This window comes from Amblyraja radiata, chromosome 4 (assembly GCF_010909765.2).
Source record: "Amblyraja radiata isolate CabotCenter1 chromosome 4, sAmbRad1.1.pri, whole genome shotgun sequence".
In the NCBI taxonomy this organism is placed as follows: Eukaryota; Metazoa; Chordata; class Chondrichthyes; order Rajiformes; family Rajidae; genus Amblyraja; species Amblyraja radiata.
Window position 1 is genome coordinate 45,318,679 of NC_045959.1, and position 24,741 is coordinate 45,343,419.

Here is a 24,741-nt window from a genome sequence, read left to right on the forward strand (position 1 = left end):
GTGGATTATTGTGTCTTTTTTTCCCTGCATTTGTGTGCAATTTATATAGAATTTGTTCTTGTGCATCGTTTGAGACTACATGCCCGTGACACTGCCACAAGCAAGATTTTAATTGTAGTTATGCATATGACAAATAAACTCTACTTGCATGGCAAGTATGCGATGTTGCTGGAGGTTTCAAGCCCATGCCCCATGTGTTGACGGACTGTGAAGAGCCTCCGATCTCTCATCTCTTGTTGGACATGATAGAAGCTGCTATCTCCCTCATCTGTCGACCCATATCCTGGATGTATGGTCATCTGCAGTAGAGAGACTTCTGCTGTAATAAGCTCAATAGGTAGCGCCACTGTTGAGCCCATTTACCAATGTCAGACCCAGTCAAATACCAGAGTCCATGTTAATGTAAATGGGAAGCAAAAGCAAAAGATTTAGGAGGTAATACCAACTAAAAGTCATTTTTTAAATAATGATGTAAAGTTTTACATTTTAGTTGCAAGATTTTAGCCAAATTTGCCAGTGAAAAAAATGTCATGGCTTGTTCCTCCTCACCAAACCAACCATGACCCAGCTGTTGTCTAGACTCTGCCACTGGAATACAGGTTGCAGTATTTGCATTTTCTGTATTCTTCAGGGATGAGAGAGGCATGAGTTTACCCATTATGCAATAGTACCAGTAAAATCAGCTTAGAATAAGTGCTTGCAAGAATAACATTCACATAGTTTAAATGTTAAGTGTTCAGTCTTGCTAATGACCCATTGCAATGAGCCATTACTGCTCTGTTAACTGGCAAGTGTTTGCATTAGTCATTACTGCACAAATTGGCAACATGTTGTGATTAAAAACTACATGGAAGGGGAATAGTTCCTTTCAAAGATTGCTAGGTAGAAGCCCAATCCAGTCAGAGGTTCTGTACTGTAAGTATTGCACTGTGATACCTAAAGAGCCTGTCCCACTTACGTGTCCTTGGCACGCAAATTACACGACCTTGTGGTCGCGTTGAAGCGCACGGGCATCGTATGGCCGCGCGGGGCCGGTCCCACTTAGAAGCGCGGAGGGGTATGTAGTTGTGCGCGGCATCGCACGGGGCTCCAAAATTTTTGTAGTGAACAAAATCTTCGTGTGCCAATGGCCTGAGGCAGAACTGATGGCCAAAGTAGGACAGGCCCAAGACCTTGGCGCGACACAATGCCTCACCTCCAACAGCAGCAGAAGCAGGCAAACGATCGCCGGTCTCGGCCTGGGGCTCACGGCCGTTGCGGTCTGGATCTGAGGAAATATTATACAATAGAATTGCTCAAATGATAACTTCTGTGTGAGGAAATTATGTTAAGTTACAAGAGAAGGACTTCTGAGGTTTTCCCACAAATAAATAAAGAACACACATACATAGGAGAACAGATGGCTTATTATAACATGGAGATGTTGATGTAAATAGGCATAGCTTTGTTTGCTTTGAAGCGGCTGTAACTCAGTCAGAAGTTGTATTTGGTTTAGTTTGGTGTTTAGAGTATAGGTTATTGATGGGGTTCTTCTCAAGACATGAGCATCATGTGTCCTTTCTTTATGGCACATCTTTGAGCTCGGGTGTGCAATAAAGGGGATTCATGGTTGGCTATATTGGGTCGTGGGCACCAAGGCTAGATAATAGTCTGTGATCTGGTTTGTGCTGTTTAAATGTATTTGTGTTGAGATAAGAGATAAGGCATAGGTGATAGTTGTGTGACCTTTGCATAAGGGTGGTTTCTTATGTTTATAAAAAACTGAGAATGTAACTCTGTTTTGATAATCTTCCATTTGCTGTGTGGAATGCTATTAGTGAGGATAAAATAATGAGGTGAAAATAAAAGGTAGACAAAAATGCTGGAGAAACTCAGCCGTTGAGTCAGCATCTATGGAACGAAGGAATAGGCGACGTTTCGGGTCGAGACCCTTCAGACTAATGTGGGGGGCAGAAAACGAAAGGAAGAGACGGAGATAATAAGCTATGGGAGAGCTGGGAAGGGGAGGGGAAGGAGGGAGATAGCAAGGACTACCTGATATTGGAGGTCAATGTTCATACCGCTGGGGTGTAAACTACCCAAGCGAAATATGAGGTGCTGCTCCTCCAATTTGCGGTAGGACTCACTCTGGCCATTGAGGAGGTCCAGGACAGAAAGGTCGGATTCGGAATGGGAGAGGGAGTTGAAGTGCTGAGCCACCGGGAGATCAGGTTGCTAAATGCGAACTGAACGGAGGTGTTGGGCGAAGCGATCGCCAAGCCTGCGCTTGGTCTCACCGATGTAGAGCAGTTGACACCTAGAGCAGTGGATGCAATAGATGAGGTTGGAGGAGGTGCAGGTGAACCTCTGTCTCACCTGGAAAGACTGCTTGGGTCCTTGAATGGAGTCGAGGGGGGAGGTAAAGCGACAAGTGTAGCATTTCCTGCGGTTGCAAGGAAAAGTACCATGGGAGGGGGTGGTTTGGGTGGGAAGGGACAAAGTGACCAGGGAATTACAGAGGGAGCGGTCTCTGCGGAAAGCTGAAAGGGAATGAGATGGGAAGATGTGGTCAGTTGTGGGATCCCGTTGGAGGTGGGGAAAATGTCGAAGGATTATCTGTTGTATGTGACTGCTGGCAGGGCTGCCAACTCTCACGCTTTGAGCGTGAGAATCACGCATTGGGGCAAATTCTCACGCTCTCACGCTGATCACATATTTCTCACGCTCTGTCGTGAGAAATTCTGTGATCAATGAAAATGTCAAAACTCATATAAACTGCACGGGCCACGGGTGTTGGAGAGCCGGGGCTGAAGCAGCGGGCGGGAACAGATGCGGGGAGCGGGGCTGGCAAGTGTTTGCGGGGCTGACGAGTCGCTCGCTGCAGCTCCGGCCATGGAGCAGTCTCAGTGCAAGAGTCCCGGGCCGTCGGAGGCGTTAGAAGAGTAGCGCCGCTGCCGTGAAAATCTCTGTATTTTACACACAGGTATTTTACCTGGTGAGACGCAGGAGGAGCCGGGCCCGGAATCACCCCATAGAGCCCGAAGCCTCCAAGTGACACAACTAGTCCCTCGGAACAGTTCTCCGGAGAAGGTTCGAGTCAAATGGCCTCAGGCCTGCAAGACGGCAGTCTGGCATCAGTTCGCCGAGGACGTCGACAAGGTGCTAGAAGCAACTGCGAAGGGAGACGTGGACCGAAGGTTGCGGACGATGACGACAATCATCGGCAGCTTAGCTGTGGAAAGGTTTGGAGAAGTGGAGAAGAAGCCGGTCAGAACACCTTTCACCATGAACCAACGAGCAACGAAGTTCCACAAGATCCGGCAGGAGCTGAAGTCCCTCAAGAAGCAGCATAAAGAGGCCAGTGAAGAGCAACGTCCCCCCTTGGCTGAGCTGCAAACCATCCTGAGGAAGAAGCTGATGACCCTCCGTAGAGCTGAGTGGCACCGAATACGCCGGAAGGAAAGAGCCAGGAAGCGAGCATCCTTCATAGCCAACCCCTTCGGCTTCACCAAACAACTACTCGGGCAGAAGCGCAGTGGGAGTTTGGCTTGCTCTAAGGAGGAGATCGATCGGCACATCCAGACGACCTACAGTGACCCCGTCAGGCAGCAGGAGCTGGGCCAGTGCAACATCCTGATAAAACCACCTCCACCCATCAAGGAGTTTGATAGTAAAGAGCCACTCCTGAAAGAGGTCCAGGACGTTGTTAAGAGAGCAAGATCTGACTCAGCCCCTGGCCAGAGCGGAGTCCCTACAAGAATTGCCCCTTGTTACTGAAACGGCTGTGGAAGATCCTGAAAGTCATCTTGAGGAGAGGAAAAGTGGTGCAGCAGTGGCGATTCGCTGAAGGGGTCTGGATCCCAAAGGAGGAAGATTCCAAGAAGATCGATCAGTTCAGAATCATCTCCTTGCTAAGCGTTGAAGGCAAGATTTTCTTCAGCATAGTGGCGAGGCGGCTGACCAACTTCCTCTCCAGCAATGGCTACATCGACAGCTCAGTGCAAAAGGGAGGCTTATCTGGAGTGCCGGGGTGTCTAGAGCACACGGGAGTGGTGACCCAGCTCATCAGAGAAGCCAGGGAGGACAAGGGAGACCTGACAGTGCTCTGGCTTGACCTGACCAACGCCTACGGCTCCATCCCGCACAAGCTGATCCAGACAGTCATGGCCAAGCATCATGTGCCGGGTCAAGTGGCAGATCTCATCCTGGACTATTACATACAGTTCAGCATGAGAGTCTCATCAGGGTCAGTAACATCAGAGTGGCACAGACTGGAGGTTGGGATCATCACAGGCTGTACCATCTCTGTGATCCTTTTTGCCTTGGCGATGAACATGATCGTCAAGTCTGCTGAGCCAGAGTGCCGGGGCCCTCGGACCAAGTCAGGAATGCACCAACCACCAATCAGAGCCTTCATGGACGACCTGACTGTCACCACTGAGTCAGTGCCAGGAGGCAAGTGGATCCTGCAGGGGTTGGAGAAGCTGGTTGGGTGGGCAAGGATGAGTCTTGTTGTACGTGCCCCCTTGGGCAAGAGTGACCATAATATGGTTGAGTTCTTCATTAGGATGGAGAGTGACATTGTTAATTCAGAAACAATGGTTCTGAACTTAAAGAAAGGTAACTTTGAGGGTATGAGACGTGAATTGGCCAAGATTGAATGGCAATTAATTCTAAAAGGGTTGACGGTGGATATGCAATGGAAGACATTTAAAGACTGCATGGATGAACTACAAAAATTGTTCATCCCAGTTTGGCAAAAGAATAAATCAGGGAAGGTAGTACATCCGTGGATAACAAGGGAAATCAGGGATAGTATCAAAGCGAAGGATGATGCGTACAAATTAGCCAGAAAAAGCAGCATACCAGAGGACTGGGAGAAATTCAGAGACCAGCAGAGGAGGACAAAGGGCTTAATTAGGAAAGGAAAAATAGATTATGAAAGAAAACTGTCAGGGAACATAAAAACTGACTGCAAAAGTTTTTACAGATATGTGAAAAGAAAGAGATTAGTTAAAACAAATGTAGGTCCCTTGCAGTCAGAAACAGGTGAGTTGATCATGGGGAACAAGGATATGGCGGACCAATTGAATAACTACTTTGCTTCCGTCTTCACTAAGGAAGACATAAATAATCTGCCGGAAATAGCAGGGGACCGCGTGGTCAAAGGAGTTGGAGGAATTGAGTGAAATCCAGGTTAGTCGGGAAGTGGTGTTGGGTAAATTGAATGGATTAAAGGCCGATAAATCCCCAGGGCCAGATAGGCTGCATTAGTAATAATCTTTCAAAACTCTTTAGATTCTGGAGTGGTTCCTGAGGATTGCTGGGTAGCAAACGTAACCCCACTTTTTAAGAAGGGAGGGAGAGAGAAAACGGGGAATTACAGACCAGTTAGTCTATCATCGGTAGTGGGGAAACTGCTAGAGTCAGTTATTAAAGATGGGATAGCAGCACATTTGGAAAGTGGTGAAATCATTGGACAAAGTCAGCATGGATTTACAAAAGGTAAATCATGTCTGACGAATCTTATAGAATTTTTCGAGGATGTAACTAGGAGCGTGGATAGAGGAGAACCAGTGGATGTGGTGTTTCTGGACTTCCAGAAGGCTTTCGACAAGGTCCCACATAAGAGATTAGTATACAAACTTAAAGCACACGGCATTGGGGGTTCAGTATTGATGTGGATAGAGAACTGGCTGGCAAACAGGAAGCAAAGAGTAGGAGTAAACGGGTCCTTTTCACAATGGCAGGCAGTGACTAGTGGGGTACCGCAAGGCTCAGTGCTGGGACCCCAGCTATTTACAATATATATTAATGATCTGGATGAGGGAATTGAAGGCAATATCTCCAAGTTTGCGGATGACACTAAGCTGGGGGGCAGTGTTAGCTGTGAGGAGGATGCTAGGAGACTGCAAGGTGACTTGGATAGGCTGGGTGAGTGGGCAAATGTTTGGCAGATGCAGTATAATGTGGATAAATGTGAGGTTATCCATTTTGGTGGCAAAAACAGGAAAGCAGACTATTATCTAAATGGTGGCCGATTAAGAAAAGGGGAGATGCAGCGAGACCTGGGTGTCATGGTACACCAGTCATTGAAAGCAGGTGCAGCAGGCAGTGAAGAAAGCGAATGGTATGTTAGCTTTCATAGCAAAAGGATTTGAGTATAGGAGCACGGAGGTTCTACTGCAGTTGTACAGGGTCTTGGTGAGACCACACCTGGAGTATTGCGTACAGTTTTGGTCTCAAAATCTGAGGAAGGACATTATTGCCATAGAGGGAGTGCAGAGAAGGTTCACCAGACTGATTCCTGGGATGTCAGGACTGTCTTATGAAGAAAGACTGGATAGACTTGGTTTATACTCTCTAGAATTTAGCAGATTGAGAGGGGATCTTATAGAAACTTACAAAATTCTTAAGGGGTTTGTAGATGGTTGATGCATGCAACCTATAATGTAGCTACCTCAATACCACTAACCACGCCCAGCCATATCAGTATAACTGTGACATCCTCCCCTTGTTCCTCCTTGTTTGTTCCAGTACGCCTGAAGACTAGATGCAGTCAGTACTGGGACGTGTGTAACATGTGCCTTAATTAAAGACTCAGTAAAAGTTACAGTGTGTCAGACTCCACTCCTTTACAGGGTGTCAGCAAGTTAAACGCGCGCCTCCTGTTTATCGGGTTTTATTTGTCCCTAGTCCAACTAGTGTTTAATTCCCTATTCATCATGGCATTCTCATGCCGAAAGCCCTCTCCCCTTGTCTTTGACGCTGACATTGCGGAACGCTGGGCTATTTTCGTGATGGACTACAACCACTTCATCAACATCGTGAACCGAAATGACCCTGATGTGGTCAAAGCCTCACTCCTGCTGAACCTTGCCGGTCCCGATGCTATGAAACGAGCTCAGGCTTTCAACTATAATCCAGCGGTCCTGGATGACAACGACCAGGTCATCGAGCCGCCGGAATCTGCAAATGACCCGGTATTTCTCTTACGCAAGTTTGCTGAGATTTGTGACTTGCCCTCCAACCGCATATTGGAGCGGGCTAGATTTTTCACACGGAAACAGCAGCCTGATGAGCCTGTTGAATGTTTTATCGCTGACCTGCGCTACCTTGCTCAGCGGTGCCGTTTCGAGACCATGCGTGATCAGCTCACCAGAGATATCCTTGTCACCGGCATGCTAGATCAGAAGCTACGTGCAGATCTGCTGCAAAGACCAGACCTCACCCTGACTCAGGCAATGCATGCATGCCGCATAGCTGAAGTAGTTGCCCCGCCACATGGGCAGAGGGGATCTGACAATCGGGCTATCAATCTGACTGGTGTTGCTATGCCCCGTCGCAAACAAGGCAACTTTCGCCCTACGCCGCGGCCGACATGCCCCTCGGGTCCCGCTTGTCAAGAAGTGTCCCAACTGCAATTATATCCACTCCATGCAGTCGCAGTGCCCAGCATTTGGCAAAGCTTGCAATTTCTGTAGGAAGATAAACCATTTTTCAGCTGCCTGTCGCTCCCGTGGGAACGTTCCCTCAGCTCCTAGACAAGTTTTAAACAACCTTCAGCAAGCTGATAACGATTTCGATTCCCAGTCTTCTGTCGACACTGCCCTCGACTCTGAGCACAGCTGTTCCATGGGAGATGCCAGTGTTTACACTCTCCTTCATGGCCGATCTCGCCTCCCCGATCCTTCTGTACTCATTACTGTCAACAACAAGTCCTTCAGTGCTAAACTCGACACGGGGGCGAAGGTGAATATTATGTCAACATCCCTATTCAAACAGATAAGAAATAATGAGCTGTTGACTGCTGATCGCTCCATATTGCGTGCTTATGGGGGAGAGGAGCTAACACCTGTGCGGAGGACCACCTTCCACTGTGTGCTGCAGAAATCATCCCATTACCTGTCGTTTTTCATTCTTGACTGTGACTGTGTGACTCTGTTGAGCAATCAGGCCTGTCAGGATCTCAGTCTGGTGTCTTTCGACCGTACAGTCCACGAAGTGCGTGTGATGCTGAATCCACTCTCCGAGTACCCTGACCTCTTCGATGATAAGCTGGGGAAGCTGCCACTTGTATACAAGATCGCAACTGACCCATCGGTCGTACCAGTGGTCCGTGCTCCACACAGGGTGTCGTTTGCCATGAAGGGCAAGGTCGAGGCCATGCTGAAGAACATGGTTGACATGGGGGTGCTTGCAGCCGTCAGCGATCCCACCGAGTGGGTCTCCACCATGGTCGCCACCATGAAGAAGGGTAAGAATGAAATACGGGTGTGCATAAACCCCAAAGATTTGAATCTGGCAATAAAACGTCCCCACTACCCTATGAGGACTGTAGAAGATGTTGCTGCCCAGGTCGGTCAGGCCACGGTGTTTTCTGTTCTCGATGCCAGGAGCTCGTTCTGGCAAATACCCCTAGACAAACGTTCCTCAGACTTAACCACTTTTGGCACACCCTTCGGAAGGTTCAAATTTTTGCGGATGCCATTCGGCATAAACTCCGCTAGCGAAGTGTTTCAACGCTCCATGGAGCAACTGTTTGCTGATCTGCCGTGTGGATGATATCCTGGTCTATGGGAAAGATGCTGCTGAGCATGACCACCATCTCCGACGGATTCTAGACCGCACTCGCCAGATCAACTTAAAGCTTAACCCGTCAAAGTGCAGGTTCCGTGTAGCTGAAGTACCCTATGTTGGCCACATCTTCACGGCCCACGGGCTGAAACCTGATCCGCAGAAGACCAACGCTATCTCCGAGCTGCCTGCCCCGACAGATGTTGCCAGCCTGCAGCGTTTCCTGGGCATGGTCAACTATTTGGGGAAGTTTATCCCCGACCTCAGCGAGTTGAGCGCACCCCTGAGGCAACTGACGAAAAAAGACATTGCCTGGTCCTGGTTTCCCCAACACCAGCAGGCTTTCGACTTCCTCAAAACAAAGCTGATCAGCACGCCGACTCTCAAGTTTTTCGACCTGCAGCGTCCAATTGTGGTAACGTGTGATGCTTCCCGTTTCGGACTAGGTGCTGCCTGCCTGCAGCTCTATGATGATGGCTCGTTGCAGCCCGTTTCTTATGCCTCGCGAACCATGACGGACACTGAGCAGCGCTATGCACAAATCGAGAAGGAGCTTCTTGCGGTTGTGTTCGCCTGCTCCAAGTTCAAGGACTTCCTTTTCGGTACCAAGTTCACCGTCGAGACGGATCACCAACCCTTGGTGACAATCCTCAATAAACCCATCCACATCGCTCCAGCCAGACTACAGCGAATGATGCTACAACTCCAGCGGTTCGACTTTCAGATCGTTTACAAGAGGGGCACTGAGATGCATGTGGCCGACGCGCTGTCCAGGGCCCCCTGGTCCTCCTGCGACAGACATCCCTACGAACAGGAGGATCTGCAGGTACTCAATGTCAACTTTGTTCCCTCTAAGCAGCTCCAGTGCCTGGTTGAGCACACTGCCAACGACCCAGACCTGCAACAGCTCGCAGCTGTCATCCAGCGGGGGTGGCCAAGCAAACGCACCTCGCTGCCTGCTGGTGTCCACCCTTTCTTTCTGGTTCGAGATGAACTAGTGCTCCGGGACGGGATCATCATCAAGGGTCACAAGGTGGTCGTCCCTGCCTCCCTGTACGACTTGTACTACAACGCTGTCCACATGGGGCATCCCGGAGCCGATGCCACTGTCTCACATGCCCAAGAACAATACTATTGGCCCGGCATGGCAAAGTACATTAAGGCCCGAGTAGCCTCCTGTCCTGATTGTAACACTCTTGCCCCACATCAGCAGCGCCAGCCACTTCTGCAGCAGCCCGCCCCTGCTATGCCCTGGTCATCGCTGGCTGCCGACATATTCGAATGGCGTGGAAAGCAATACCTAGTGTTGGTCGACTCCTACTCGAACTGGTTCGAGGTGGACCTTCTCCCTGCTATCACCTCTGAAATGGTCATCAGTAAGCTGCGCCGACACTTCGCCACTTTTGGGTCCCCGGTCCGCTTGCAGACCGACAACGGCCGTCAATTCACCAGTGCAGAATTTAAAGCTTTCGCTGTGAAGTGGAACTTCACTCACTACACCAGCAGCCCTGAATACCCAGCAGAGCAATGGCCTGGCTGAACGTGCTGTCCTCAGTGCCAAACAAAGATCATAGAGGAGCAAGATAGACCACTCCTCGAAAAACGCGTAGTATGACGCGTGTGATTGTCGGCGCCATTTTTTGAGGCATTTTGTTGGGCTTCCCCCCACACTGTCATGGCGTCCTTATCTAAATCTTCACATCACTGCTCTGCTATCATTTGTTCTAATCGTAAATCTAAACGACCCGACCTGTCAATCTTTAGGTTCCCCAATAAAAAAGAAAGGTATCATTTTCTTTGATTTAAACCATCCATTGTTCTGCATTTAGATTTTATTTTTTCCCCTGTGGATCACAAGGCACTGTTTGTTTCAGGAGTGACTCTAATCTCCAGCGTAATTTGACAAGACAGCCAAGAGGGCAAACACAGGCAGTTCAGATCTGCTGCCTGTATCGCATGAGAGAACAAGAATGAGACCAACTTGTTTTTTGCAGATCATCAACCCCTGACTGATGTTATCAATGCCGATGGTGACTCAAGGAGACTCAACCAGGTGGTGGTTTACAAAGGTCCATGCCCATTGTTCCTCATGGCATATCACCAGCCTCAACAGATCACCTAGTCATAGAGTCTCACAGCGTAGAAGCAGGCCCTTCAGCTCAACTTGCCCACGCTGGCCAACATGTCCCATCTACACTAGTCCCACATGCCTGCATTTGGCCCATACCCCTCTAAACCTGTCCTAACCATCAAATAACCTAACAGAACTGTCATATGAGGAAAGATTGAAAAGACTAGGCTTGTATTCACTGGAGTTTAGAAGGATGCGGGGGATCTTATCATATTGTTTACAGTGTACTATGTTTACAGATTCTGTTGTGCTGCTGAAAGTAAGAATTTAATTGTTCTATCTGGGACAAGCTAGATGCAGGAAATTGTTCTACATGACAATAAAACACTCTTGTTAGATGCAAGGGGATCTTATAGAAACATATAAATGAATAAAAAGACTGAACAAGCTAGATACAGGAAAAATGTTCCCAATGTTGGGCAAGTCCAGAACCAGGGGCCACAGTCTTAGAACAAAGGGGAGGCCATTTAAGACAGGTGAGAAAAAACGTTTTCACCCAGAGAGCTGTGAATTTGTGGAATTCCCTGCCACAGAGGGCAGTGGAGGCCAAATCACTGGGTGGATTTAAGAGAGAGTTAGATAGATCTCTAGGGGCTAGTGGAATCAAGGGATATGGGGAGAAGGCAGGCACGGGTTATCGATTACAGCTGATCAGCCATGATCACAATGAATGGCGGTGCTGGCTCGAAGGGCCAAATGGCCTCCTCCTGCACCTATTTTCTATGTTTCTAGAACACTCATCCAGCAATCCTCGAGCCCACCAGCTCATCCCGTAGTCAATTCATCAGCTTTTCCATAAGAACTTCCATCAGTTCTTCCAAAAGAATGACAATCATACAATCTCGATTACCCTCAGCCCATCAAGCAGCCCCTCAATTCACCCAGAAGTCTGAACTATTGAATGCTCACTGCATCTCTTTCCATGTCGGCAAGTTAATATCCAGCTGCATGAACCATGGGAAAAGGGAATAAATAGATGCATGTGGTGCAGTGATTTGTGCAGCACTATAGGCCTGGAGACCAAGAGGAGTTCACCATTGAACGGAGTTTGAACGGGGGGCTTGAGGCCCCCGACCGAGGAAGAACAAAAGGAAGGGACTTGAACTTTATTTCGCCTTCCATCACAGTGAGGAATGTGTAGGAGTCACTGGTGAATGCCCGTATTAAAATGTGTTTTTGAGTGCTGTTGCTTTTAATTGTATGACTGACCTGGCCAATGAAATTCCTCGTATGTTGCAAAACATACTTGGCAAATAAAATCTGATTATGATTCTGAAAAGCCTTTCCCTTCCATACTCTTTCCTCTCTTTGATCTTTTTGCAGTTGACTGCCTTTCTGTACTTGTTGCAAGAGATTGTCGCGGCATCCAGCATCCTCGGAGAATGTAGAATTAAAGGCAGAGGCAATGCCAGTTTTAAAGATGGTTATTTGCCTCAAGATTGGATTATTGTATCTCCAGAACCTCCCCAGAGGCTCTGGGAGACACAAAGTTCAAGAGGGAACACAAAAAGCCTAATTAGGAAGAATATTAAGAGTAAGATTTTCAATTAAAATACTGTAATTGATGGAACCTTGCCTTTAAATTGGTTCTTGGATGAAACCCTGATGGGTCTCACATTGTCTCTTTAAATTTACTCTCCTTTTCACACTTGCATTAAAACACACAGCCACCGCCATTCACAGTGATACTGCCCGCCAGTAAAAATTGTTTTCCTTGTTTAAGAAGTTCAATTTAGAATTATTTGAAATTGTGGGGGTTGGTACAAAATACTTCTGACCCACAAATGTGTTGCTATGAGACATTCACATTTAAAAAATCCATGTCTCAAAAAAAGCAAGAAGGTGCCCATGTTATTTGACCAACTTATCAGATGAATTTAAATATGTAGGTATGTATGCATTAGTTTTGCTCCTAATTCCCTTTTCCAAATCATTAATATATATGGTAAACAGTTGCGGCCCCAACACCAAGCCTTGCGGCAAAAAAATCCAGAAGATTAGTCAAACATGATTTCCCTTTCATAAATCCATGTTGACTTGGACTAATTCTTTTACTGCTATCCAAATGCCCCATTATTACATCTTTAATAATTGACTCCAGCATCTTTCACACCACCAACGTCGGGCTAACTGGTCTGTAATTCCCTGTTTTCTCTCACGCTCCTTTCTTGAAAAGTGGGATAGCATTAGCTACCCTCCAATCCACAGGAACTGATCGTAAATCTATTGATCGTTGGAAAATGATCATATGTATAAATATATATGTATGTGTATATATGCATGTATGTGTATATATGCATGTATATGTATATGTGTGTATATATGTATGTATATATATATGTTTATATGTGTGTATGTATGCATATAAATGTATCCATATGTATGTGTGCATATGTATACGTGTGTATGTATGTGTATATATATGTATGTGTATAAATATATATATATGCATATATTTATTATTACTATATAATTATATATATAATTGCCTTTATGGTTTATGCACATCATCTTACAAGACAAATGAATTAATAGTGATGATTTAAATCAAAGTTGCTTCTGATCCATGAGAATAAACTTTATTATCTCTAACTTGCCTCTCACACACAGACACACATTCATATAAATATATAAAATAGATACGTTAAATTTAATTTTGTGCAGTGTGTGTTAAAGCAATACAAGGGAAACTGCACAATACAATGCAAGGGAAACTACGCAAAGGAGGGGGCTGTTCCCGCTACAAGATACTCGAGGATCTTTGCTTTGGATCAAAGATTATAGAGGAGCTCTATAATCTTTGCTTTCGATCTCAGCGGGTGGCATACCGGAAGTCGCGTGTCGCATTAAGAAATGGCGGCCGTGACGTTCCGTCACGTACTACACGTCAGTCCATTGGATTTCGGAGGAGTGGTCTATCTTGCTCCTCTATGATCTTTGGTGCCAAGAATGTGCTCGAGCAGTCTCGTCTCTCCAATGGTGACTTCTACCAGGGTCTGTTAAACCTTTGTAACATTTCCAGGGACACTACCATGCGATCCCCTGCCCAACGTCTGATGCCCCGCGTTCTTCGCCCACCGATGCCGATCGCCCAGCAATCCCTAGTGCCCAAGGTCCTCCAGCCTGCTGCCGACCAGCAACGGATTGCTCAAAGGCATGAAGTACAGCGCCGCTCTCACGACAAGTCCTGCCGCCCTCTCTCACCACTACTGCCTGGCCAGGTCGTCCGCATGCAGACAGCCACCGGATTCTCCCGACTCGCAACCGTGGTTGGGGTGGACAATTCACCCAGATCCTACTTGGTGGACTTTGAAGGAACTATCTACCGCCATAGTCGCCAGCACTTGTTGGCTGTCAACGAGCCTCAGCCTCCTCCTGCGGCCCCCTATGCTCCTCCGTTGCGTTTCCAACCTCCCACTACTAACTACCCCTCAGCTCCCTGCATGCCCCGGTCAGCCCGCTTGCCGCGTTCTCCTCCCTCTGCCCTTCCGGGGTTCTCCTCCCCTGCCCGCTCTCCTTCTTCTCCTTCTCCCCCGTCTCCTTCCCCAGGCTCGCCTGTGCCGGTCGGGTCTCCTTCCGCATTCCCGGTTGGGTCTCCCCCGGCTTTCTCCTTCCCGGCTGATATTGCGCCTCCTCCTCTTCTTTCGGGTGGGGAGGGTGAGGGTGCCGTGTGCACTCGCTCGGGTCGGGTTGTCAAACCCCCTGTCCGTTACGGTGATTTTGTTTAGATTTGCAGGGGTTGTATAACCACCCTGCGCTGTTATAACTTAATTTTAAATTTCCAAGGGAAAGGATGTAGATGGTTTATGCATGCAACCTATAATGTAGCTACCTCAATACCACTAACCACGCCCAGCCATATCAGTATAACTGTGATATCCTCCCCTTGTTCCTCCCTGTTTGTTCCAGTACGCCTGAAGACTAGATGCAGTCAGTACTGGGACGTGTGTAACATGTGCCTTAATTAAAGACTCAGTAAAGGTTACAGTGTGTCAGACTCCACTCCTTTACAGGGTTGGACAGGCTAGATGCAGGAAGATTGTTCCCGATGTTGGGGAAGTCCAGGACAAGGGGTCACAGCTTAAGGATAAGGGGGAAATCCTTTAAAACCGAGATGAGAAGAACTTTTTTTCACACAGAGAGTGGTGAATCTCTGGAACTCTCTGCCACAGAGGGTAGTTGAGGCCAGTTCATTGGCTATATTTAAGAGGGAGTTAGATGTGGCCCTTGTGGCTAAGGGGATCAGAGGGTATGGAGAGAAGGCAAGTACGGGATACTGAGTTGGATGATCAGCCATGATCATATTGAATGGCGGCGCAGGCTCGAAGGGCCGAATGGCCTACTCCTGCACCTAATTTCTATGTTTCTATGTAAGCCAGGAAAATCAAGGTCACTGGTGCTGAAGAAGGGCAAAGTCATGGACAGGTTCCGCCTCAACATCGAAGGGACACCAATCCCAACTGTCTCCGAAAGGCCAGTGAAGAGTCTTGGCAAGGTGTTTAACAGCAGCCTGAAGGATACAGCATCTGTCCAGGCAACCTGTCAGGAGCTGGAGAGTTTGTATGAGAGCGGTGGACCAGTCGGGGCTTCCCGGCAAGTTCAAGGCATGGATTTACCAGCATGGTATCCTGCCAAGGATACTCTGGCCACTGCTTGTCTACGAAGTCCCAATATCCATCGTAGAAAGATTGGAGAGGAAAGTCAGCAGCTTTTTCAGGAGGTGGCTGGGACTGCCCAGGAGCCTTAGCAGCATCACCCTTTACGGAAATAACACCAAGCTCCAGCTGCCCCTGAAGTCCCTGGAGGAGGAGTTTAAGGTGACTCGGGCCAGAGAGGTGATGCTGTACAGGGACTCCAGCGACCCAAAGGTGGCTCAAGCAGGGGTGGAGGTGAAAACTGGGAGTAAGTGGAGAGCCGGCGAAGCCGTGCTGCATGCAGAGTCCCGGATACGCCACACAGTCCTGGTGGGAGCAGTGACTCGGGGAAGAGCTGGCCTGGGAATCTGCCCATCTCCCCAGTTTGACAAGGCCAAGGGGAAAGAGAGGCGCAGGCTGGTCCAGGAGGAAGTGAGGGCAGTGGTGGAGGAGGAGAGGTCTACCAGAGCAGTTGGATTGAGGCAGCAGGGAGCCTGGACAAGGTGGGAGCAGGCCATGGACCGAAAAGTCACATGGACTGAGCTCTGACAGGCTGAACCACAGTGCATCAAGTTCCTGGTCCAGGCAGTGTATGATGTCCTGCCCAGCCCATCGAACCTCTTCATCTGGGGCAAAGCGGAATCTCCAGATTGCCCGCAATGCTCAGGCAAGGGAACGTTGGAACACATCCTGAGCTGTTGCCCAAAGGCTCTTGGGCAGGGCCGGTACACATGGCGTCATGACCAGGTTCTCAAACCCATTGCAGAAGCCATCAGCATGGGAATCAGCAGCTGCAGACGAGCCCCACCACCCAGATGATCACCTTCGTGAAGGCTGGAGTGCAGCTGCCAAGAACCACAGCAGCCAGGAATCAGTCAGGAATCCTGGCAACTGCGCAGGACTGGCAGCTTTCCGGAGACCTGGTGAAACAGCTGAAGTTCCCACGGCACATTGCCACGACCACCCTGAGGCCAGATATCCTCCTGGTCTCAGAGGCGACCAAAACATCGTCTTGTTGGAACTGACAGTGCCGTGGGAGGACCGTCTGGAGGAGGCCCACGAGAGGAAGTTGGCCAAGTATGAAGAGCTGGTCATAGACTGCCGCAAGCAGGGCAGGAAGGCAAGGTCTATGCCCATCGAGTCTTGAGTGCACTGGGCATAAACAGAGTGGCGAGGAGAAAGGCCATCAAGAACACCACAGAGGCAGCGGAGAAGGCCTCGAGATGGCTCTGGATCAGGAGAGGAGGTCCATGGGGAGGAGCGAATGCCACCTGAACACAAGTCGTGGTCTGATCAACCACGGCTGGGTCGCCTTGGTGAGGGTGTCTGATGTTGAAAGACCCGAAACACCCAACGACCCCAGGTTACATCACTGATGATGTGTTCAGGAACATCTATCGATGTATTTTTAGCAATATGCAAAATTCGCCCAGGTGACCGGCATGGATCAGGCTGCGGTTCGGTGCATCCTGGAGGACAACCAATGGCTGCTGGAAGTAAGTACCAAGCACTGGGTAGAAACGGTGGAAGATAGTGGGCTTCTAATGGGAGTGGTTGGAGAAAGCACCCTGCTTGCCTGCTAGATTTTCACTTACTGTAACTGCAGGAAAAATGTTCCCAACGTTGGGGGAGTTCAGAACCAGGGGGTCACAGTTTAAGAATAAAGGGTAGGTCAGTTAGGACTGAGATGAGGACAAACTTTCTTCACGCAGAGAGTTGTGAATCTGTGGAATTCTTTGCCACAGAAGGCAGTGTAGGGTAATTTACTGGATGTTTTCAAGAGAGTTACATTTAGTTCTTGGGGCTAATGAAATCAAGGGATACGGGAAAAAAACCTGGAAAGAGGTACTGATTTTAGATGAATAGCCATGATCATATTGCATGGCAGTGCTGGCTCGAAGGGCCGAATGGCCTATTCCTGCACCTATTTTCTATGTTTCTATGCTTGAGTATATGGCAATAAAGCTCAATCGATTTTGAAGCATTCATGCATGGTGGAGGTATAATGTAGTCATGGAGTGATACAGTGTGAAAACAGGCCATTCGGCCAACTTGCCCACACCCGCCAACATGTCCCAGCTACGCTACCTGCTTTTGGTCCATATCGCCAAACCTGCCCTATCCATGTATCAGTCTAACTGTTTCTTAAATGTTGGGATGGTCCCTGCCTCAACTACCTCCTCTGGCAGCTTGTTCCATACACCCACCACCCTTTGTGTGGAAAAAGTTACTACTTAAAAAGTTACTTCAAAATTATTCATACAAAAAACATTGAAATCATACTTCTACAATGCACTAAAACATGATTTTAATAGATCAAATTTCAAAAAGTCCCTACCCTGGGAGGGGGGGACACCCCACTTCCACACCCTCTCTCCACTCGCTCACCGGGTACCCCCAAAGCCAGTGATCAGTGGTCGCTCAGCCTCCCCACTTTCAAAAACGCTCTGCGGCCCCTGGTTCAGACGGAGAACACTGCCAGATGTGAGCGGGGAACTGAGGCCAGTTGTCCATGATGTCTGGATCCCAATGCTCAGCGCTTCATGTTTCGGAGTTGGCTAATGTTATTGATTTGTAATTAGCCTGATTTGTAATTAGTTGATAAAACCTTAATTTATTAATCCGGAATATCCAGGGGGATGGGATAAGTGTAATATTAAAATGACATGCAAGGTGTCAGGCTGTCTGTCACAACATACAGCCACGATAACTCATTATTTCCTTCAGTTAAATATTGGGAAGGTAGCATTATTGTCATTTGCCACTCAACTATTATGTTTGTTTACCTCACTGACTATTTCTAACCCCCCCCCCCCCCCCCCCCCCCGCCCGCATTCCTTTGACAGGTTGAATAGAAATGTCCCCAATCTCGTTGTTTTATTAATTGAACATGTAGATGAACCTCCTCAAGGAGCGTAGTCAGATGGAAACTGATTCGGATGAGATATTTAAGAGCTTGTTCAAAGAAGGGGAATATTTTAAAGGAGTGACAGAGATACTTGCAGGGGGAATGTGTGAGGAGATTATTATTTGTCTTTAGTTTTGGCTTGAACCAGGACATCTGAAGATTCAAAGTTTAATATAGTAATTGTACTGATACTGACCACAACCAATGATAATGAATATCATCCATTCAACTTTAACTTTTATGATGACATTTAAACTTCACTTGGATTTCAATAATTTCAGTGTAAAAGTAATTGGGAATGGGGAGCATTGGAACAAAAAATTGCCCTCGGTACATATTAACTGTAATATAATAATGTATGCATGTTGGTAGGTGCAATCAAAACAAAGATCTTTTTATTATTGTTGTGTTATGAATACCACAGAAAATATGATGTACTTTCAAGATCACATTTAATAGAATAATATTGCTTAAATATATAGTTATTGGACTGCATTTCGGAAAAGTCCCAGCTGAGAGGAAGACAGCAAAATACTGAAAATATTGGGGGTGCAAATTACTTCAGGACAGTTTGTTAGGAAAATGAAAGAAATGGTAACAGAATACTTATACAGCTGAGTGAGTATAATTTTATGGATGAGAAATTGTGTTCAACCAATTGATGACTTCTTTGACAAAGTAACTAGCATGTTCGATAACAAGGAAGCCAATGGATGTAGCAAATTTTGTTATAGATAATTTGGTCTGTGAAGTGCCCCATAAAAGATTACTGGATTAGATGAGCACCTGTGGACTTGAATGTAATAGGTTAAGTCCAGGGGGTCAGATATGGGGCTTTATGTGAGGGCCAGATATATTGTCAGTGCAGAGGGGCAAGGAGCAAGGCCAAGTGTGCATCCAGAGTCAAGGTCTGGAATAGTACTAGGTGTGCAGTCAAAGCTGGGACAATGGGAGTGTTCAGCACTGGGAACCTAAGCAGGTAAGCAGCTACGATCAGGGTAGAATAGGGGGCCAGGTGTAAGGCTGGACTCAGGGTCAGGAATGAGAGAAGGTATGCAACTGGAGTCAGGGTCAGGAGTAGTACCCAGTGTGCAGTGAGACCTAGGTTGGTCAACATGGGCCAAGTGTTTGATTATAATCTGATTTCCATACATGAATACACTAAGATCAGTCATGTGCTACACATGTTGATCAGAGCCTGGGCTCTACTGTGGAATGTAATTTACTCTAACCTTATTCATAGCTAATCCAATTTAAAGCATATATATTGCATTCAAGTGTAAGTTAAAAGACTCGCTACTGTATGCACCATATTACACAATTTCAAGCTGAAAAATGCAAAAGCTCTGTACCACAGCCAACGTGTGACATTACATATTGCAGAATCAAAATATTGACCAGGATTGCCCCATTGTCCCGTTTCATGCACTATCTTTGTGACTTCCCCCCCCCCCCCCACATATTGAACTGTCAGAAATCTCACTGACACAAATTAGCTGAATATTTCACAACTACACTGCTGTTTGCAAATGACAACCAAGCTTCAGACTGAGGTTCCTGAACTACACAGACATATTTGAAAACAAGCATTTATTTATAGAATTCCAATCTCTTTAATTAAAAAAAATTAAAACAACCAAGGAAAAACGCATCCAAACCACATCCTCTCCCTTAGAGGTCAGTAATTCAAGTTGAACGGGATTGTACTTGAAAAGCAGCTCCAGCAAGTATAAGGCTAGGAGGCAAACGATGGATTGTATTTGGTTCCCCAGCACAGCATCATAAGGATTGGGCCTCATTGGTTCTGATAGTTCCAATAAAACGCACTTGTGCTATTGAAGCAATTATAAGATCATACTTAACTGCTTGTTGACGTTTAAAATTCATTCCAGGCATTAGAAATCAATTATGCCAAGTTGGCTGAAGCAAAATTAGTACAAAATTAAACAGTTGAAAAAAGCATGAGACAATCATTTATATGGCTAGTCAGCACTATTTCACCATTAATTTGCAGAGGGTGGTCTATTCTTACGCCAAATCCCATAAGATGTTCAGGTGTTCCTATTATCTTCCAAACCATTGTGGATGAATTTTTTATAAGGAAAATATCACTCCTCGTGTAATGACGGAAAGGTGCTGACAGTTATACACACACCTTCTAACTCCAGCAAGGGTAATGAAATAATGCAGGGAAATAATGGGACATTAAAGAGAAACAAGGGTTTTGGGCAATGTGAAATGGTTTATCTTGGCATACAAGTGAACTACAACATCTGCAGGCTATACAAAAAACATACTACACATTATAAAGACTCCAAAATATTTTCTACCAGATTTAGCTAAAGGATTCTTGCTCAGTCATGATTTTCTCAAGAATGTTGTCCAATGAACACAAGAGTGCATTTTTCCTTCTAAAATGGTGGATCACGGAAAGAAAATGCCACCTACTGTTCTCATACTGATAAAGGGACAAAAATTACACCCAAAACAATTTATTGTCAAGTAGTTCCTTCTTGGAAGCAAACAGAAAACATCAAACAGGAACAAAGCGGCCTGCGTGATGGGTACCCCAACTATCTAGTATTCTAGTCGATCGATTCTTTCCTCAAAAACTATTACATAACTGTAGCATGTACCACCTGCACAATGTACCCTACTTCCTAAGGTTATTTTGACATCTCCCAAACATATGAACGTTACCTCCAAGGTCAAGAGCCTCATGAATCTGTGAACATCAGCTCCAAGTTGCACGCTATCACCCTTCTTCGTAACAAGGTAGGAATATCTTCAACCAAAATGGTTTGCTGCAGTTCCAAAACTTACCACCACCTTCAAGAGCTTTGCCAAGAATACTTAAGACGCATGTAAAAAATGAAAAGGCTGCTTCTAAGGAGGTCAGGGCAACTGCATGACTACCAAGCACTTTTGAGTTTAGAAATGAATATTGTGTGTGGGATGGGATAAACAAAAAAATGATTGGCAATGAAGTGAAGAGAATTTGGGAAAGAAACTGAGACCTCCCCCCCACAGCACTTGATAGCACAAGGTGACATGACAATGTGCCAGAGAAACTTGAACTAGTGTCCCTTAACTGATGGTGGTGGTGGAATGGGGATGGGAGTTGGGGGAGTGTACATCAATAGCTCAAGTATCACAGTCATGATGGGACTGCTGGAGTGCAGGCTTCCCAAGAATACTGCAGCTATTGCAACCCTCGACTATTCTGATAAGCACTTGTTCCGATGGCTGAAAGTGCCTATCTGTGGCCATCCACCAAGGTCTCAACTCGTCTGGCACAGCTCATCCAGAGAATCACGGTGGCTCCAAACTCTCCATTAGCTCAGCTATATCATGCAGCCTTTCGATGCAGCTGGCGTAATGAGGCGGTATACCCAGATGCACATTGGTTCCTTGCAGTGCACAGACATGTACCCTTCCTGATACAACACCTCACACTTGCTTGGATTAAAGTCCACCTGCCCTATCCTTGTCCGTATCTATAACTGTTCTATATCCTGCGGTATCGTTTAACAGTCTTCTTCAGTGCCCGAGACTCCATCAATTTTTGCGGCATCTGCAAATTTAGTTTTACATTTTAATCCAAATCTCACAGACGTCACGGTATTAATACCTACAGAGCACCATGGGTCAGTAACCTACAGCCAGAATGATACAGCTCTGAATCCAAAGTATCAAGTCATTATTACCCTAAAACAGATCAACAGGTTATGTCCTTTCACACGGGTTGTAACAGCACGGTGGCACAGCGGATGAGTTCCACCTTTACAGTGCCAGGGACTCGGGTTTGATCCCAACCATGGGTGCTTGTCTGTACAGAGTTTGTACATTCTCCCTGTGACCTGCGTGGGCTTCCTCCAGGATCTCCGGCTTCTTGCCACACTCCAAAGATGTACAGGTTTTTAGACAAATTGGCTTGGTATAATTGTAAAATTATCCCTAGTAAGTGTAGGATAGTGTTAATGTGTGGGGATCGCTGGCTCGCATGGACACGGTGGGCCGAAGGGCCTGTTTCCATGCTATATCACTAAACTAAATGAAGCAGACATGTGTCATGTTCTTAATTGTAATACATTGTTCAAGAAATACTAGAAAAGTCATTCATTGAAAAAAATGCAAGGTTTGTTTTATTGGATTTGTTCATTGTCCAAGAGAATTGTTGAGTTTAACACAGGAGTTTTGAGGTCAATACATAAGGTACAGGGACTCAATGCTTTAAGACATCTTGGAAGTACTGACAACCCTTCTGTATTTCAATGCTTACACTGCAATATCAAACATTGAATTACAAAAAGGATTCCAAAGTGGTTACGTTAGATGTATTAATGTTCATAATTCTGTACAACCTTATAGCATTTACCAATCATCTATAAATTTGCCACCATAATTCTTTTTGACATATTGAGGATCGGGTGGGGGAGGGGGTAAAAATCAAACTGTGGTTTTCAGTTCAATACATTTCAACTGGTCTTGGGTATGCAAGATGTAGGCTGGAGTAAAGTTGGGACCAAAAGCACTAATAATAAACAGCCACACAATTATGCTATTGATAGCAATGATATTTTGCAAAACATCCAAGTGGCATTGATTCATCTATATTTAAATAATTTAATTCAATGCAAGGTGAAAATGTAATCCAAGGAAGATACAAATTGAATGCAAACAAGATAAGTATTTTAAATAAAACAGATTTTTAATAATAAAATGTGGAGGGACGAGAGAAATGGAGCCTTCAAGCAAAATCATTAAACATTTTGGAAAGGGTAGTGTAGTTAAGTTAACTGAACTAATGGCTACAATCTATTTGGAAATGGTATAACCACTCATTACTTTTTTTTTAATGTTCAGTTGATGTTTCTAATTACCACAAGAGTGCAAAGGTTTAACTATGGTAACAAGTGTTCACAAGTTGAAACATCCATTTTTATTTTGAGGGGATGGGCATGAAATTGTGTAAACAAGGTCTAGGCGAGTTGGTTGTGCATTTTAAGCTGTATTCAACAGTAGGGTCAACACAATATAAAATAACTGATTTTCTGCAATCCTTTTTGTATTACAGGCACACACCAACTTCATCAAGAAAACTGCTAACGAGACTGAGCTCCAGCAAGCAGAGTGCTAAATGAAAACAGTTAATGGAGTAAACATCAGAAAACTCCAACAATATTCAGTTATCAATTCATTTTGATATTGCATTTTGGCAAATTTTGCCTATTTCAGAAGTAACTACAAACTAAACCTGTAACATTCATGCACACTCACCTATAGTACTCTTTCAATCATTATAGACTCAAGTTGGATTAACACATTTAGATATGGACTGATGAATTCCATTTTGTTTCTGCAACATGGATTAAAATGATAAAAAATCTTTAAGGATCAAGCTACAAATGCATGATTTTTCTTGAGCATTGTATCGAAATAAGGTTTGAATCAAATGCAATGTCATTATTTACACTGCTGCAAAATAACTTAAAACACAGTTCTATCACTTCCCACCATTTGGATCAGAAAAATTGAATATGAAAACCTTGAACTTCTTGACAGGCATTTGCTGGTGTTTTGCCATGTACTGTACAGGGGAAGTGCATATATCTTAGTTGATAGTGGTGGGAACGGATCCCCGTCAGAAGTCATGAGAAGTAAATTGCATAAGTTAAATGGAATGCTGAATTGCCAGCTGTGGAGAACAGAACTCTGTTCCCTTTGGATGGGTAGAGTACAATTTAAAGTAACATGCAACAGGCTAAGAGCATCATTTGATACCAGAATATGAATTTGGCCATAGAAGCTATCAAACATTTCAAAAACAGAACAAAATCCACACAACAGCAAATGTAAAAGATTTTCCTCTCTTCAGGCTTCCCCACAAGGGAAGAACCTGCAAGCCCCCCCATTTCCAAGATTTTCTAAAGTGTCAAGACAGAAGCAATTCAAAAGACAGACTTTGGATATCAGAGAATGTGTTGGCAACTCACTGCAACAGTATCACAGTGGTAGAGTAGCTGCCTTACAGCACCCTGGTTCTATCCTGACTATGGGTACTTGTTTGTACAGAGTAACCTGTGTAGGTTTTCTCCAGGGTATCCGGTTTAGTCCCACACTTTAAAGACGTACAAGTTTGTGGATTAATTGGCTTGGAATAATTTATTAATTGGCCCTAGTGCGTTAGTTAGTTTGCGAGGATTGCTGGACGGCATGGACTTGGTGGGCCGAAGGGTCTGTTTCTGCACAGTATCTCTAAACTAAACTAATCCATTGCAATTCTAAATATCTTATGCCTTCAACTGTGTCAACCATCCAGATATACATATTTCGGCTGTCCATTGATAACCTGATGTTTAAGTTGAGGGTGAAGGCAGCTAGGTATATACTTGGTCAATGGAACAAAGCATGTAGTCGACAGATTTGGATAATAGCAAAGCCTCAACAGGGTAAAAAAGTCTTCTTTTGTGTGACTGCTTTGTACAGTACAGCCAAATGTCAAAAAAACG

At 45.8% G+C, this 24,741-nt stretch overlaps 1 protein-coding gene across 1 annotated transcript in view; it reads left to right on the forward strand.

Moving 5' to 3' along the window:
• The window catches only part of stau2 (staufen double-stranded RNA binding protein 2), a 369,378-nt gene extending 345,755 nt beyond the window's left edge, over nt 1-23,623 (forward strand). The window contains exon 15 of the mRNA XM_033019292.1: nt 23,307-23,623. Within this exon, the coding sequence (XP_032875183.1) occupies nt 23,307-23,373 (67 nt within the window). The 3' untranslated portion in view covers nt 23,374-23,623. The remainder of the gene's footprint in view (nt 1-23,306) is intronic.
• Nucleotides 23,624-24,741: the final 1,118 nt, after the last annotated feature.